A 17178-nucleotide genomic window follows, 5' to 3' on the forward strand; every position below is an offset into this window, starting at 1 on the left:
AAATGCCCCTCTTTGGTCCCGGTTGGTACCTCTTTTCAGCAGCCCAAAGGGCGGGAAGCGGTGGCCTCTGGTCCCGGTTGGTGGCACCAACCGAGACTAAAGGGGGGCATTGGTTCCGGTTGGTGCCACAAACCGGGACCAAAGGTGTGCATTGGTCCCGGTTCATGGCACCAACCGGGACCAATGTCCTGCGCCTGCCAAAGCCGCGGTGCGGTGGGATGTTTAGTCCCACCTCGCTAGCCGAGTAGCGGCAGGACCTGTTTATAAGCCCTGCCCCGCCATCTCCATTGAACTCCTCTGAACTGCTGGCCTCTGGGCCTAATCTTGCACTACTATGCCTGTGGGCCTGCTGAGCCTTCTGCGGGCCTGAATCCTGGCCCATGGATGGGTTTCTAGTCGTATTCAGGCCGTGGTGGCCCAGTAGGTGGCATTTTTTAAATATTTTTTCCCATTTTTTTGTTTTTTTGCTTTATTTATTTTATTTTGTTTCTACTTACAACAAAATACTTATTTATTTTATTTTATTTTGTTTCTAATTACTTATTTATTTTACTTTACGATAATTCTTTTTGCTATTAAAGTTTCTATCAAAAAAAGTTCTTTATGAAAATTCTTTTTGCTTTTAATGATTTTGAACAGAAAATACTTCGATAATTTTAGTTGCATCAATTTTATATGATTTTAGTTTCAATAATACTAGAGGTTTCTTATAATGTTTTGAACAGAAAATACTTTGTTAATTTTAGTTTCATAAATTTTATTAAAGTTTATTTTATTTTGTTTCTACTTATATATTTTAATAGAGTTTATATTATTTTGTTTCTAATTACTTATTTATTTTATTTGTTATTTTTCATGCACCATTTTTCATGCATTTACTAATTATTTTGAGCTATAAGACCCTAAAATTGAAAAGCATTTCAAATGAACTCTGAAAAGGTTGAAAGTTAGCATGGTATTATCATTTCATCCACATAGCATGTGCAAGAAAGTTGAGAGGGTTACGGCAAAAACTGGACACTTCGTGTACAAAACGGACAATCTCTTTCAAAGTATCACGATTTCATACGGAAACTCGTCTGTTACAAAGGGATTTCATACGGAAACTCGTCTGTTACAAAGGGATTTCATTTTTTAAAACTTATTTGAACTCCAGACTTTTTGTGTGTTCAAAATGCACCATTCAAAGCCACATCATCATTTTTCAATCCTTTCTGACTTCATTCGTTATTTTTCATGCATTTACTAATTATTTTGAGCTATAAGACCCTAAAAGCGAAAAGCATTTCAAATGAACTCTGAAAAGGTTGAAAGTTGGCATGGTATCATCATTTCATCCACATCGCATGTGCAACAAAGTTGAGAGGGTCCCGGCAAAAACTGGATGCAGTTCGTGTACAAAACGGACAATATCTTTCAAAGTATCAGGATTTCATACGGCGGAAACTCGTCTGTTACAAAGGGATTTCATTTTTTTAAACTTATTTGAACTCCTAACTTTTTGTGTGTTCAAAATGCACCATTCAAAGCCACATCATCATTTTTCAATCCTTTCTGACTTCATTTGTTATTTTTCATGCATTTACTAATTATTTTGAGCTATAATACCCTAAAATTGAAAAGCATTTCAAATAAACTCTGAAAAGGTTGAAAGTTGGCATGGTATCATCATTTCATCCACATAGCATGTGCAAGAAAGTTGAGAGGGTCCCGGCAAAAACTGGATGCACTTCGTGTACAAAACGGACAATCTCTTTCAAAGTATCGGGATGTCATACGGAAACTCGTCTGTTACAAAGGGATTTCATTTTTTTAAACTTATTTGAACTCCTGACTAATTTTGTGTTCAAAATGCACCATTCAAAGCCACATCATCATTTTTCAATCCTTTCTGACTTCATTTTTTATTTTTCATGCATTTACTAATTATTTTGAGCTATAAGACCCTAAAATTGAAAAGCATTTCAAATGAATTCTGAAAAGGTTGAAAGTTGGCATGGTATCATCATTTCATCCACATAGCATGTGCAAGAAAGTTGAGAGGGTCCCGGCAAAAACTGGATGCACTTCATGTACAAAACGAACAATCTCTTTCAAAATATCACGATCTCATACGGAAACTCGTCTGTTACAAAGGGATTTTGTTTTTAAAACTTATTTGAACTCCTGACTTTTTGTGTGTTCAAAATGCACCATTCAGAGCCACATCATTGTTTTTCAATCCTTTCTGACTTCATTTGTTATTTTTCATGCATTTACTAATTATTTTGAGGTATAAGACCCTAAAATTGAAAAGCATTTCAAATGAACTCTGAAAAGGTTGAAAGTTGGCATGGTATGATCATTTCATCCACATAGCATGTGCAAGAAAGTTGAGAGGGTTACGGCAAAAACTGGATGCACTTCGTGTACAAAACGGACAATCGGTTTCAAAGTATCAGGATTTCATACGGAAACTAGACGCACCCCACGTGAACAAGCACATGTCAGGTTCTCTTATTTGCTACCACTAGTAGAAAACAGGGCATCAGTCTCGGTTCCAGAGGGCCTTTAGTCCCGGTTCTGCAACCGGGACCAACACACCATAACAACAATCGCCGCCCATGTAGAGAGTGTAAATTACTAAGATCCAACCTGTAGAACCTCGAACATAGAGAAAGGAAGACCTGGGTTTCGTGTGACGTCTTCTCTATTGAAAGATGCTTCGAATTGAAGCAACGAGTATGAAAGACAATTCAACCGATGATTGAGGGGAATAACCAATCAAAAGTCAAGACTGGGCGACAACCAGCACCTGGCATATATATACACTCTTCTTTAGTCTTTCTGGATTGTCATTTGGTACATAGGAATAGCTGGCAGGTTTATTAGAGCATCTTAAGCCACGTACCTCTAATTCGAGCCCTTAAAGGACCGCGGATGCGCCCGGTCGTGTCTGTTTTGAGCCTCTATTTATCCATCCGCACAGCCACATTCCTCATTTTCTTTCTCATATGTCCAGTCACGCGTGCATGCGATTGGTATAGATGAAGAGAGAGAAAGAATGAATGAATAACGAAAGAGAAAAGATGGTCCGGGGTGGGGACACGTCCTATGTGGCCGACTGCCCGGGGGCATCCGCGAGCCCTCATATTCTCCCCATATTTTAGATGGATATGAGGGTTCGAGGACAGCCCGGGCGTATAGGGATGATATGAGGGGTCCGGTTGGTTTAAATTTTTATCACTTTTTGCTTCTCTTTCCTGTCCTGTCAATGGTCCCCGCGCCCGCCCAGTCGATTTGAGGAGTCCGGCTGTAGATGCTCTTAATTGGTTTTGCATGTGCTACCCATACGCCCTGAATAGTTTATCAAGTATAGAGGAGTTGGCTTCTTGTAATCACTTGGGATAGTTTGCAACTGGGCATTTTTATACGATTGAACCATTATCCTGCTATCCAGTCTGGTAAGCATTGGCCGCAAAATAATGATATACTGTATGTGGCTAATATGGACCAACAGTAACGTCATTGCCGACGTATATATTTGAGCTTCTACTCAATCAGAAGCTCTGACTTCAAACAGGAGTGAGGAACAAGTTATGTATATCATCCTTTTGAAAGTCAATATGTACCATGACGGTGCATGCAAGGTAGTGGCCAAGCCATAGGTGCAATCTCTACCTGTATAAATATATGCCCACCGCACAGCCACACAAACACAGGCTTCAGATCCAAGACACCATCCATCAAAGCCAACATATAGCTAACTACAATGGCCTCCGTCAAGGTGGTTGCTATCGCTGCCATGCTGGTGCTGGTCGTGCTGTCTTCTTCCCCGTTGCAGGCGGCGGCACAGATGCAGTGCAGCGGGTGCACCCAAGACTGCAACTCTTCGTGTGACGGCTCCAGCAGCAGCGTGAGATGCAGCAGGACCTGCGCCACCCCGACCTTCGAGTGCGCCAACTGCCAGAGATGCATGAACTCTTGCTTAAGCTACTGCCAATCCACCTGCGTTAATTAACTGCCGAACCAGTATCCCTACCGAAGTACTCAATTCAATAACCGGTTGAAAGATGCCCTTATATATGTATTATCTTCGAGTGTGAAAGTTGCATGTGTGTCTGCTTGTCCATGTATGTTATCTGTGTGTAATATGTATGATATTGCTTATTACATCCCATGTAAATACTCACGCTGTCACCGATTGAGTATATATATACACATGTAATTTCATTGTCACAACTTACCTTTGACATTTCAAGGGCATGGTTAACTAATGCTTTGAAGTTTGATTAGGAGTCAAGGGAGCACCACAACGTCTGTGACTAGCTTCGCATCTACTCCCTCCGTTCCTAAATATAAGTCCTTTTAGAGATTTCAATATAAACTAATACGGATGTATATAGACGTAATTTGGAGTGTAGATTCACTCATTTTATTCCGTATGTAGTCTATATTGAAATCCTAAAAATACTTACATCTAGGAAGGGAGGGAGTAATTCAACATTCTGCTCAATAACGCATAACCTGGTTAGTCAAGTTGTATGTCCATCAGTCCATGTGGTGGGTATATGATCAGGGATATGTCAGCTCGCTGGTGATTTTCATGACCTATTATTATTATGGAGATTTAAGATATTTTGGAACTACGGGCCAAGATCGCTTCTGGTCAGAGAAGCAAAAATGCCATGGCAGATGCTTTAGCTAAGGCAGCACCTGTGATGGAACAGCTCTCTAGCTCTCACACTCGATATCTTGCAATGTAATAGTTATACTTTCAACATTCTCTCTTCGTTCTATCTGTAACTATACCGAATGCCTCTGAATATGTCATGTTCTTCAATGCTTTTCTGAACGAATTAATGAATGGCCTTTGTGCCTTTGCCTTCAAGGAAAAAAAGCAAAAACATGAAGGATCCGGGACAAAAAGGCTGAAAAAAAACCACAAACATGCACGCATCATGGCTTGGCGCGCGTAGAAAATATTCATCAAATACACAACGCCATAAAAAACCGATGAAAGAAAAACCAGGAACTAATATCTATGAGAAAGTACAAAGCAAGAGTGGATATGCTAAAAAACATCTATCTACTAAATTAAACTAGAAGAGTTGTAGTATGGTGAATTGCATCAATCCGACAAAGATGATATGTTCAAAGAACTAGTGAGAAATTAATTCCTCAATAGTCTTTCGTTGAGTTCACACAGTGCTGTTGGATTGAAAGACCCATGGTCCAGCGCTCAGGTCAAAAATAATTTAATGCTCAACATAGCCAGAAAGAAACAATTCATGCCTTGGCGCGCGCGGTACCTGTCCCAGGCGTTGATCCAGCTTTTGGTATTTCAAAAGAGACAACAACAATACATGCTTGCATCCAATGCATACGCACAGATATAATAAATAATTCAGTTTTTACTTTGTGGGAGACACTGGTGTATTAGTCAGTACTCTATCAAAGAGTGCTTATAAATATATATAGTTTTGAACATTAATAAATCATATGAGCATTGATACTAAAAAAATCAGTGGCAACCAGCAAGGACAGAACCATTATGAGAAATTCTAAAAATGGTGCAGCAAGGTGAGGTAAAATGATATTGTATGGAGGAAGAGATACTTGAGGTTTAATATTTTGGCCCCTGATACTAAGAAATCATGGAATATACATCAAGGATATTCAGATATACTCCCTCCGTTCGGAATTACTTGTCTCGGAAATGGATGTATCTAGAACTAAAATATGTCTAGATACATCCATTTCCGTGACAAGTAATTCCGAACGGAGGGAGTAGATGGAATAACCCAAAACTTGGAAATCAGAACAAATTATAGCAAAGAACACAATGTGCAATTACACATCAAGAGGTTATAGCTGTTATTGCATCAGTTGCGGTAATCACTATACAGAGCCTAACTAAAAACTGCAGTAACCAGTCCCAAGCTAGTGCCTTTCCCTATACATTTCAAAACTACAGCCCCATCTCTAATAACTCATGGGATGATCTCCAACAACTATTTTTCTATGAATCTACGCCTCCTCACAAAAAAAAGAATCTTCACAAATATTTCAAAGTTGGGGGCAGGGGGGGCGCCGCCCCCCTCCCCCCCCCCCCCCCCCCCCCCCCCCCCCCCCGAAATCAACATAGTTCCGGCTCCGCCATTGGTTTCCACATTCTTAAACCTGAGAATTACTTTTAAGGTTTCAAGATCCCAAGTGAAAACAAATGTTGTGACTTGATCATGATGGCATGCATATTTAAGGATCCATTTGTGTCAAACAATCAAGCTTATAATGAATGGATGAACCAAAAGGAACTCAAGTGGGCATTGGAACTGCCAGTGCCACCATGGAAGTCGTATGCACCGAGGAGTTGTCCCTGTGGGATTGTCACTTCAGCCTTTTAACCCGCAAACACGATCGCGCTCCTCCTTCCCAAGTCGCTGCAAGAAGAAGGCGATTGTCAACGAACACATGTTTTTTCTGTAAAATATAAACATTTCCCATCAACACTAAATAACATATTTTAGACTAACATGTATTTGGTGTAAAATGTAAAACAGAGCAGAAACACCTTAAACTCTTCGGCCCAAAGTATGATTAAAAAAATCATTGATTAGAACTAGAGAAAGGAGCTCTAAATGCAGGTGTGAGAGGATGAAGCAAAGAACACAAACCGATATGCTTGTAATTTTTAAAGAGAAACCTGGATGAGAGGGCATGAAGGAGAGGGCGAAGGGGCGGCGAGCCTGCCGCCACCGCCCGAACCAGCCCCTAGCAACATCTATTGATGTTGCCGGCGGCACAGGGGCTCATGACCACGCCGGCGGCGCAGGCGCGGGCATCACGAGCGACCCCATGCGGATTTCCCGTGGCGACAGATTGAGATCGGGATCGGATCGCGGAATATCTCTCACCGGCGAGATGGTGAATTCATTTCGAGGACGTTCGGGCAGCCGGACGACGGCGAGAGGGATTTCTCTATTCGCATTCTGCATCGAGATGGACGACGGTGAGAGACCCAGAGAGGGACATCCTTGTCGGCCGGTATCTGGACGGCGGCGAGCGGATCATCGAAGGTACGCGTTTGACGATTGATGTTTTCGAGGTTTGTGTTGTTGATTGTGTGCAGGGTTTGTGTAATTTGGAGGATCAGATCGAGATCGTGGATCTCACGTCGGAACCTGAACCCTCGAAGTCGGAGCCACGGTTTGGGGGCAGGTTTTGGGTCCTAGCCAAAGGTGATGACGACGACGACGCGGATGACCAACCGATGCCTGGATGCAAGGAGGTGTTGCTAGGGCTACGGCCGGAGATGTCGCTTCCCGTCGGTACGTCATCGGCGCATGATGCACTTGGAGAGAGGCCCAGGGACAGGAAGGTCTTCGGGCCAAGGGCAGTCGCATCATCTGCGACGAAGATCAAGCCCTGGATTGGTCCTCTTCCCAAGGTAAGCACTTGTTGGGCCTAGGTGGGCCAGCAACAGCTGATTCGGAATTGGGCTTAGGTAGTGATGGGTATGAGGCCCAGAGCGACACCCAGGTGACAATCGGGTGGGTCTGGCCCAGGTCGAGGTGCATGGGGACGCCCAGGTGACCAATCGGTACACATTCAACATTTTGATATACATTAGGAACATTTTTATATAAATTTTGAATATTTTTAAATACATGATGATTATTTTTTGAAATTTTTATTTTCTGATATCTAATTTTTCCGGATATATTGTACATTTTTGGTATATATCTAATACATTTTCTAGTACACATTTAACATCTCAAATAAAATTTATCATTTTTAATAAAATTTAACATTTTTTCAAATGCTTGATTAAAATATTTGAAATACAAAAATAACTTTGTTTTAATACATGGTCACCATTTTCTATACAGATTTAACATTTTTCAAATACAATGTTATCATTTTAAGAAAAACATGGTCAACATTTTTTCTATACACATTTAACATTTTCCAAATTATTTATTAATATTTTTGTATATACATTAAAGATTAAAATGTGTAATAATTTTTTTCATAATTGATCAAAAAATTCATATAGTTATTAACCTTTTTTAAATACATGATTAACTTTTTTTACACACATTGTTTATTGTTTGTATAAATATTTCGTATACATGGGAAACATTTTTGCCTATGCGCATTAAAAAATTAAAACACTTGGTTCACATTTTTTTCAAATATTTTATGGAAATAATAAAAATATTAAAACACTTGGTTAAAAAATTAAAAAATGAAAAAAAAAGCGCTTGGGCGCTGGCCTTCACGCGAGACATAGGCTTCATTCGGAGTACAATTTTGTAAAACACCAGAAAGCAAACTCGTACAGGAATACGAAATCCAGCTAGCTGCGAAACCGAGGAACCGAAACATACGAAGGTCTGTATAGTTTGTCGCCGGTTCCAAACCCTGTATTTGTAAGCATCAGCTACTCTATGCTTCCTCTTCATCAATGAAAATCAGCTATAGCTGCTTTTTCGTCAAAAATATATACAGTAGTAATGGTGCTCACCTGTATCTGCAGTATTATTATTGCACAAGGCATGGATGTGTTGTCTAAGACAGAAACAGAGAATTAGTTTGCAATCTAGATGACATTTATGTGCTGTGGGCTGTGGCGTCGCCTGCATTAATGCTCGTGACGCTGATTCGCTCAACTTTGAAGACAAGGTTTATAGTGAACTGAGTTTTATTGTCATAACTTTTGTATATATCAATAATCGGTCAACTTTGAAGACAACTGGAACTATGTATTTATTGTTACAGTTTAGCGTATGTTCATGATCGTTCACTTTTGTAGGCAAGGTTTCAGGTTCTGAATTTCCAAACCATGATTTAAGTTCTGTTTACATTCACTGAAGTGATTATATTGGGGGTCTGTGGTGGGGATTTGTTAGCTCTACATATTCATGATTCTTGTGCTACCTTCAATATGGTGCGCAATTTTCTGTTTTGATGCTTCCTGCCCAAAAAATCTTTTTGGTATTTTAATAAAAAGAAGTGCTAAACTTGTGACCATGTTTTTAGCCTCATGGGGTGAGCTCCAGATGTGCTAGCCTTTTTGGATTGATGGCTGATATGAGTATGTGGTATGAGGAACCCTAGTTGATTTACGAATTATCTGAATCATGGCTGATATGAATCCAAGTTCTGTGTGTTGTTACTTTGGTTGTGATTGTTTATTGCAACATGTTTTCATTATACAAAAAAAAATTGTTGGTATGAACACAAGCGGTGCATCTTCTAGTGCTTTTGTGATGATGATGCCGGCCACCAAGCGATGCGCTTCTTTCCACGCCCACCCACCCACCCACCCACCCACCGAAAGCATTCCCTTTCTTCTTTACCACTCACGATCACACGCACCTTCTCCCACATCCAACGCATCCACCACTGAGGTGTTGCTCTCTTCCTCTCATTCTTATCTCCTCCTCTCCTCCATTGTGTCTCGTCGCCTGTAATACATACATCCGCATCCAACCTCCACTGAGTGCTCTCCCCTGCCAGCTCACTCCCAGAGACCTTGACGACCGCGGAGGTATGTTTCCTGCTAAAAACTGATTACTTCTGCTGCTTGAGAGTCTGATAGATTTGTGTTGGTTGAATCCAGGGTCGCAGTGAAAAACTAGCTATCAAGAACCATTCAGAGCTGACCGCTGACCCGGACGTAACTTCTTCTCACCTTTCTTGCTGTTCTGCTCACCTTGTTAATCTGCTGGTTTGCTTACTACAGTAGATTATAGTTTCTTCTTCTTCCACACTGGGAGCAGTGAGCCTCTGGTGGGCCGTCGCAGCTTCCGCTTCCTTGTCCCCTCCGACGAGGGTGCCCCCGCTCTGTTCTGCTTTGCCGTGAAGCACCAAAGGTGAGAATCTTGCTAAGTTTTGGCTTGTAAACTCAGTTCTAGAGCTTGGATTGCATTGCAGCTCTCTAGGTTCATCGATTTGCAGTTTTTCAGCTGATTGGTCATGGAGGTGGTCACGGGTGCCATGGGCAGCCTGCTCCCCAAGCTGGGCCAACTGCTCATGGATGAGTACAACTTGCACAAGCGCGTCAAGAAAGACGTCCGCTTTCTCTCCATGGAGCTTGAGAGCATGCACGCTGCCCTCATCAAGGTTGGCGAGGTGCCGCGTGACCAGCTCGATATGCAAGTCAAGCTCTGGGCCGAAGAGGTCAGAGAGCTCTCCTACAACATGGAGGATGTCGTCGACAAGTTCCTCGTACGCGTCGACGGTGACGGCATTCAGCAAACTCACGACAACTCCGGCAGATTCAAGGAGCTCAAGAACAAGATGATCGGCTTGTTCAAGAAAGGCAAGAATCACCATCGGATAGCTGACGCCGTCAAGGAAATCAAGGAGCAACTCCAGGAGGTGGCTGCTAGGCGTGACAGGAACAAGGTAGTTGTTCCTAATCCTACGGAACCAATTACTATCGATCCTTGTCTTCGAGCTTTGTACGCAGAAGCAACAGAGCTAGTTGGCATCTATGGGAAGAGGGATCAGGAGCTCATGAGGTTGCTCTCCATGGAGGGTGATGATGCCTCTAACAAGAGACTGAAGAAGGTCTCCATTGTTGGATTTGGAGGGTTGGGCAAGACCACTCTTGCTAGAGCAATATACGACAAGATTAAAGGTGATTTCGATTGTCGGGCATTTGTTCCGGTCGGTCAGAACCCTGACATGAAGAAGGTTTTAAGGGATATCCTCATTGATCTCGGCAACCCTCACTCAGATCTTGCGATGCTGGATGCCAATCAGCTTATTAAAAAGCTTCAAGAATTCCTAGAGAACAAAAGGTATGCATGAGCTACAGGAAAAAGTTACACTATTGTATGAAGTTTGCACTAAACTGTGGACCTTATAGGTGCTATATTTTAGGCATGTTTAAGTATATATGTGTTTGATTCTTCCCTCCTTTATAAAAATAATTAGAAGTACTTCTTGTTTCATTCATTACACTGGCTGAAACTTATTGGCATCGGTCCAAATAATCCATCTAAACATTTTACATTTCAGAGAAATGGGTGTAATAACAATTCTAACAAATATTACACACAAAGGAAAGTGGGAAATGAATGTTACAAGAATTTAAAAACCCACTGGTTTTGAAACACATATTTTAAAGGGTGGCAACGCGCGCCAAAGGCTCTTGAAAATTCCTAAAATATTGTATCTTTGATTGACGACAAAACAAGAAGGTAAATTATCTCTTCATTATTACATTATATTTCCATCCATGACTTTTTCTGGAAACTTAAATCAGCAAAAGATAGACGAAAGGATAATGCCACACAATTTAAGTCTCCAAGAGGTCATTAGCTGCCATATATGAAATTGGTGGGCCAATCTGTACCAGGGTCTTTCTGATATATCACCTGGCCATTTGAACTTCTGTAGTTAATTGTATTCTACCCATGGTCACTGATCCAACAAGTTCCTAGTTGTGTTTTACTCCCTTGAATATTAAATATTTATTCAGATTGTTTATCATCTGATTGGAGGCTCATAAGTCATAATTCATGCTTCAAGAGAATCACATTGTAGATTCTCAAAAAAAAAAAAAGAGAATCATATTGTCGAGTTTGAGACGCATGCTTATTACTAGTTTGTTTCTGAATATATGCCCTTATAGATGTATAGTTCCACCCATATGTTCATATAGCCCTGAGTTTTGTGATTTGTATATACCTTACACGGATACTCTGAACTAATGTAGGTATCTCGTCATAATTGACGATATATGGGATGAAAAATTGTGGGGAGGCATCAACTTTGCTTTCTCCAACAGGAATAATCTAGGCAGTCGGCTAATCACCACAACCCGCATTGTCAGTGTCTCCAATTCATGTTGCTCGTCAGCCGATGATTCAATTTATAAAATGGAACCGCTTTCTACCGATGACTCCAGAAGGCTCTTCTACAAAAGAATATTTCCCAATGATAGTGGATGTCCAAATGAATTTGAACAAGTGTCTAAAGATATATTGAAGAAATGTGGTGGGGTACCACTAGCCATCATTACTATTGCTAGTGCTTTGACCAGTGGCCAGAAGATGAAACCAAAGCATGAGTGGGATATTCTGCTCCAGTCCCTTGGCTCTGGACTAACAGAAGATAACAGTCTAGAGGAGATGCGTAGAATACTATCTTTCAGCTATTATAATCTACCCTCTCATCTGAAAACTTGTCTACTGTACCTATGTATATATCCAGAAGATCGCGAGATTAATAGAGATAGACTCATATGGAAGTGGGTGGCCGAAGGATTTGTCCACCATGGAAATCAAGGGACTAGCCTGTTTTTGCTTGGATTAAATTACTTCAACCAGCTCATTAATAGAAGTATGATCCAGCCAATATATGATGATATAGGCCAGGTACATGCTTGCCGTGTACATGATATGGTTCTGGACCTTATCTGCAACTTGTCACATGAAGCAAAGTTTGTTAATGTATTGGATGGCACTGGGAATAGCATGTCTTCACAAAGTAATGTTCGTCGTTTGTCCCTTCAGAATAAAATGGAAGATCATCAAGCCAAGCCTCTCACAAATATCATGAGTATGTCACGAGTGAGGTCAATTACTATCTTTCCACCTGCTGTTAGTATCATGCCAGCTCTGTCAAGGTTTGAAGTTCTGTGTGTACTTGATATGTCGGACTGTAACCTTGGGGAAAGTAGCAGCCTGCAGCCTAACCTCAAGGGTGTTGGACACTTAATTCACCTAAGGTACCTAGGTCTATCAGGTACCAGAATTAGTAAACTCCCGGCTGAGATAGAAAACCTGCAGTTTTTGGAGGTGTTGGATCTTGGAAACAATTATGAGCTAGATGAATTGCCGTTCATTCTTTTTAAATGGAGAAGATTAATCTGCCTAAATGTTTATCCCTATAAGGTGGTTCCAACTCCTGGTGTGTTGCAGAATATGACATCCATAGAAGTGTTGAGGGGGATCTTGGTCTCTCTGAACATTATTGCACAAGAGCTTGGCAAACTGGCAAGGCTGAGGGAGCTTCAGATTCGCTTCAAGGATGGTAGTTTGGATTTGTATGAAGGTTTCGTGAAGTCTCTGTGCAACCTACATCAGATCGAAAGTCTAATTATTGATTGCAATTCCGAAGAAGCATCTTTTGAACTGATGGATCACTTGGGAGAATGCTGGGTGCCTCCTGTACATCTCCGCGAATTTGTGTCATACATGCCCAGCCAACTCTCTGCACTGCGAGGGTGGATAAAGAGAGACCCCTCGCATCTCTCGAACCTCTCCGAGTTAATCCTCACGTCAGTGAAGGAAGTGCAGCAGGAGGACGTGGAAATCATTGGGGGGTTGCTGTCCCTTCGACGTCTCCGCATATGGAGCACCCACCAAACACAGCGGCTGCTAGTCATCCGTGCAGATGGGTTCCGCTGTATGGTACACTTTGACTTGAACTGTCGATCAGCAACGCAGATAATGTTTGAATTGGGAGCTTTGCCGAGGGCGGAATCAGTTTTGTTCAGCCTGGGCTTGCGGGTCGCGAAAGAGGATGGTAACTCTGGTTTCGACTTGGGCCTTCAGGGGAACCTGCTCTCCCTTCGGCGTGGTGTCCGGATTTGGATGTATTCTGGTGGAGCGAGGGTTGGGGAGGCCAAGGAAGCGAAGGCTGCGGTGAGGCACGCACTCGACGCCCATCCCAACCATCCCCCGACTGAAATTGACATGTTCCCGCAAATAGCAGAAGGTACTGACGCTACACCCAACTAATTCCTCGTGCACCTACGAATGTGTTCTCTCATTAGCGCCTGACCTTATTACTTTCTGCATTGATTTGATCTCTAAATCTTCCAAGGTGCTCAAGATGACGATTTAATGTGATTACCCGGTTGGAGGACCGATTTCTGACGCAGAGTGACTGACGTTGCTTCAGGTGTGCTCTCAATCTATACATATTTACTCATCATATTATTCTCCACCTTTCTTTTTCCATCTCTGGAGCTCAGCTTGTCATTGCATTGTTCAATTGTGCTTCTCTAGCAGCTACGGAAATTATGAACAGGCAAAGGTAATTTTACAGAAGTTTCTTTGGCATAAGTATCTGAGAAAAATGCACTTGGCACAATTTACCTTTTCGCAGTAGAAAAGAGTCAGTGGATCATACCTTCTTAATTGTTCGATTGCTCGTTATACTTGGAGGCACTCTATGATTGCTGTGTGCTTTTAGTTTTGATATAGTTCCTGTTAGCATGGACAGACTGTGTGATTGGTTCATGAATTTCAGGGTGGTTCTAATGAGGAAATGATGCTTGCTTCAGAAATAGTTTCCATTTGTACCTAAGCTGTGTAGTTGGTAAAGTTGCATTTTGGATGTTCTGTTGGTATAGCTTACAGAAGAAAGACTTGCGTTGTGCAGGTACCAGGGGCGCAGGTTACTGCTAGTGGCGTCTGAGATGTTTCATAAACGTTGGGTGGGCACCGGTCATGCAAAAAATTGAAGGATAAAAAGGTTCCGAGAGGTTGTGTGATGTGCTCCTTTTAAATGACAGTCGCTTGCATAAAGAGATGTTGCTTGGTTTTTTAGTAAAGTGTTGTAGTAAGTTGCTCTGTTTCGGCTGAGAGCCATCGTTGTTGCTGTCTGTTACATCGAATGGCTGGCTCATGTCATGTTGATGTTTTTTTTATCTGAACCGGACAAACCTGAGGGTGTAGTATCATGTTTGTAATGACTGAAATTCTGCGCTCACCCGAGCTCCTTAATTCGTAAACAACTGCGACTCGTTGTTGGATTCCTTACTTCAGAAAATATTTACTTGCTCTGGCTTATAGAGCTCTGCATGTTTTGTGGTGGTTTGTCGCTGTTTAGGTGCTGCTTCAGACTACTGGTACCTTTGGCCGCTGCTGCTACTGCATGAGCTTTGTATGGCATTGTTAGTATAGTTTGGTGTCATTGGGTTTTCGCCCCATGGTGAGTGTCCATTGCGCGCACTCGCAGCGGTTTCCTGGCGATAAGTTGAACTTGATCTTTCTCTTTCCCACCTCCTAAACGTCTATTCAGACTTGTGTATATTTGCATTACGGGGATTACCCGAGTTCAAAAATAAATATTATTTACTAGTTCTGCCAATGTGTTTCCGTTACATACAAATAAAAGGGTGCTTCCAGCTACAAGTATATTTTTGAGAAGGGCCATTGCAAAACGAAATGAAGCCCAAATTCTACCAACATGTTTCTGTCACATATACATTAAAAAAACGGTGTAGATGTCCCGTCAAAAAAGGGTGTATGTAGGAAAAGGAGTTCGACGCCGCCAGCTCCCTCCTAATGAGGTGAGATTTTTTTTTAGAAAAGGAGGATGACCCCCGGCCTCTGCATCTGGGAGATGCATACGGCCACTTTATTGATTATTCTCGAGGACCGTACAAAGTATTACAACAATGTGCCTGAATCCACCATCTTGGCAACATATGCCGCTACTCCTATCCAATATGATGAAGGGGTGCTAGCTGGGCCACTACCCAAACCACTCACCTAAGCCTAACATCAAAAGCCGGAAGCCGAAACTCATTCGGAAGCCCCAGCCGAGCCACATACCGGGTCTAGGGCACAATCCGGTCAGACGCACTCGTGTGTCGTCGCCGCCATCTTCCACAGGTCTTCAGATCATATTGAGGCTTCTACCTTGTCTGGCCACTCAGCCATCGACGTCACCATGACGCCAGATAGCAACCTCCTCCTGCGCGAGCCCATCTCCGCGCATCGGACGCCGAGTCTCCACAGCGCCATGCCATCGATCTCCGCCGCCATCAATGTGTGAGACGAAGCACCGCTCCACCATCCCTCCAGCCAGCACTTGCTCCAAAACGATGCCCCCAGAAGGGAAAGCAATAGAACGCCATCATCATCCGATCTGGAAGACCCAGATCTGAGGTTTCCCCCTGAGCACCCCGAGCCTGATGGTGCAGACTGCCGACGATGCCTCGACCATCGGCAGTAGCTCCACCAGACGAGCGTCGCCTACGTCGCCGCAGCCTCCAAGATGAAGCTGACCAGAATGCATGTGTCGACACCGAACCGCCACCACTTCCACCGCCGCTTGAGCAGCCCCCGAGCAACGCCTTCAGGAAGGAGCACGCCACCATGGTGTCGTCGTTGCTTGGAACAGGGGGGTCTGAGGTTTTCACCTGAGCTCCTGGGAGGGGTGGAAGGAAGGAGGTCCTCTCCGAAGCCTCCAACGAGGGAAGCAACACCCAAAGGCACTGCCATCGGAGTGGCCGCCACGCCGGCCAAGAGATTCCCCCGGAACCCTTCCAGCCACCGGATCTGCAAGGCCAGCACCCAAGAACGGTGACCGAAGCCACCAAGGGCCGGATCCGCTACAGATCGGAGTAGATCGGGGTCGAGGACGAACATCACCAAGGCCACCAACATCCAGCAAAGAACTGCCGCCGCAGCCGAAGCCCACCACCTCCCCGCCATCCACATGGCCAGGGAAGTGGCCCACCTATCCACGCCGGCGCCGCCCGCCGAAGCCGCGCCGCGTGCCACCAGCCAGGGCCGCCGCCATGGATCCGAGGCCCACGAGGGGCGCGAGCGCCAGATCCCGCCGCCGCCGGCCGCCAACGGGCTTTGCCCGCCGACGAGCGCCGACGGCGGCGAGAGGGGGTGAGAGGGAGAGGGGGGGCGGCGGCGGCGTTGGGTTCCGCCCGAGCCGCCCCTGTGGGGCGACGCGGGGGCGTGGGGGGGGGAGAGAATGGTCCAGGCAAAGGAGAAGGTCACCGCTCGAGTTCCTAATGAGTAGCCAAACTACATCAGCACCAGCCGACTGTCTTTGTTACAGTCAAATAGAATTAGGCCTTTGGCATAGATCTTTTGAGTTTAGCACTCTGTTTATTTCTAGGATTCAGTATCAGTCCCTGGTTATGAAGACTTCCTTTTGTAATTCAGTGTCAGGATCATGTAATACTTGATCATATGGATATGATCTGTCCTCTGCAGTATTTTTCTTAGCACTATGCACTCCATCATTTATATATTTCAGACCTTACTATGAGCTACTCAGCAGTTAATCAGTTATGTCAGCCTACAGTGCATGGATAATATTTTCTTATCTGAATATATATGATCAACCTGCCTGCCCCAAATGCATATTGATAGAGACATACTGATGATAGTGTTCAGCACCATTTTCATATGCTCAGCAACA

The 17178-nt window shown here is 43.4% G+C and overlaps 1 protein-coding gene across 6 annotated transcripts; it reads left to right on the top strand.

Moving 5' to 3' along the window:
- The first annotated feature begins 9308 nt into the window (after nt 1-9308).
- Nucleotides 9309-14764, top strand: LOC543093 (disease resistance protein PIK6-NP). 6 transcript variants are annotated; one of them, XM_044591832.1, is made up of 7 exons: nt 9309-9535; nt 9608-9664; nt 9741-9860; nt 9946-10793; nt 11714-13719; nt 13828-13905; nt 14389-14764. In XM_044591832.1, exons 4-6 carry the CDS (start codon nt 9964-9966, stop codon nt 13851-13853), a joined length of 2862 nt encoding a protein of 953 aa, XP_044447767.1. In that variant the 5' UTR covers nt 9309-9535; nt 9608-9664; nt 9741-9860; nt 9946-9963; the 3' UTR covers nt 13854-13905; nt 14389-14764. The 6 variants fall into 6 exon arrangements, with proteins under 6 accessions (XP_044447767.1, XP_044447769.1, XP_044447768.1 ...); XM_044591834.1 differs by having other exon boundaries at nt 9954-10793; XM_044591833.1 differs by having other exon boundaries at nt 9768-9860.
- Nucleotides 14765-17178: the final 2414 nt, after the last annotated feature.

This window comes from Triticum aestivum, chromosome 1D, assembly GCF_018294505.1.
Source record: "Triticum aestivum cultivar Chinese Spring chromosome 1D, IWGSC CS RefSeq v2.1, whole genome shotgun sequence".
NCBI classification, from domain to species: Eukaryota; Viridiplantae; Streptophyta; class Magnoliopsida; order Poales; family Poaceae; genus Triticum; species Triticum aestivum.

Coding starts and splice junctions, on each gene's coding strand:
- LOC543093 (XM_044591830.1), top strand. CDS start 9,964: ATGGAGGTGGTCACGGGTGCCATGGGCAGCCTGCTCCCCAAGCTGGGC. Junction 10,794..11,713: donor GAATTCCTAGAGAACAAAAG/GTATGCATGAGC, acceptor GAACTAATGTAG/GTATCTCGTCATAATTGACG. Junction 13,720..13,827: donor GTTCCCGCAAATAGCAGAAG/GTACTGACGCTA, acceptor AAATCTTCCAAG/GTGCTCAAGATGACGATTTA.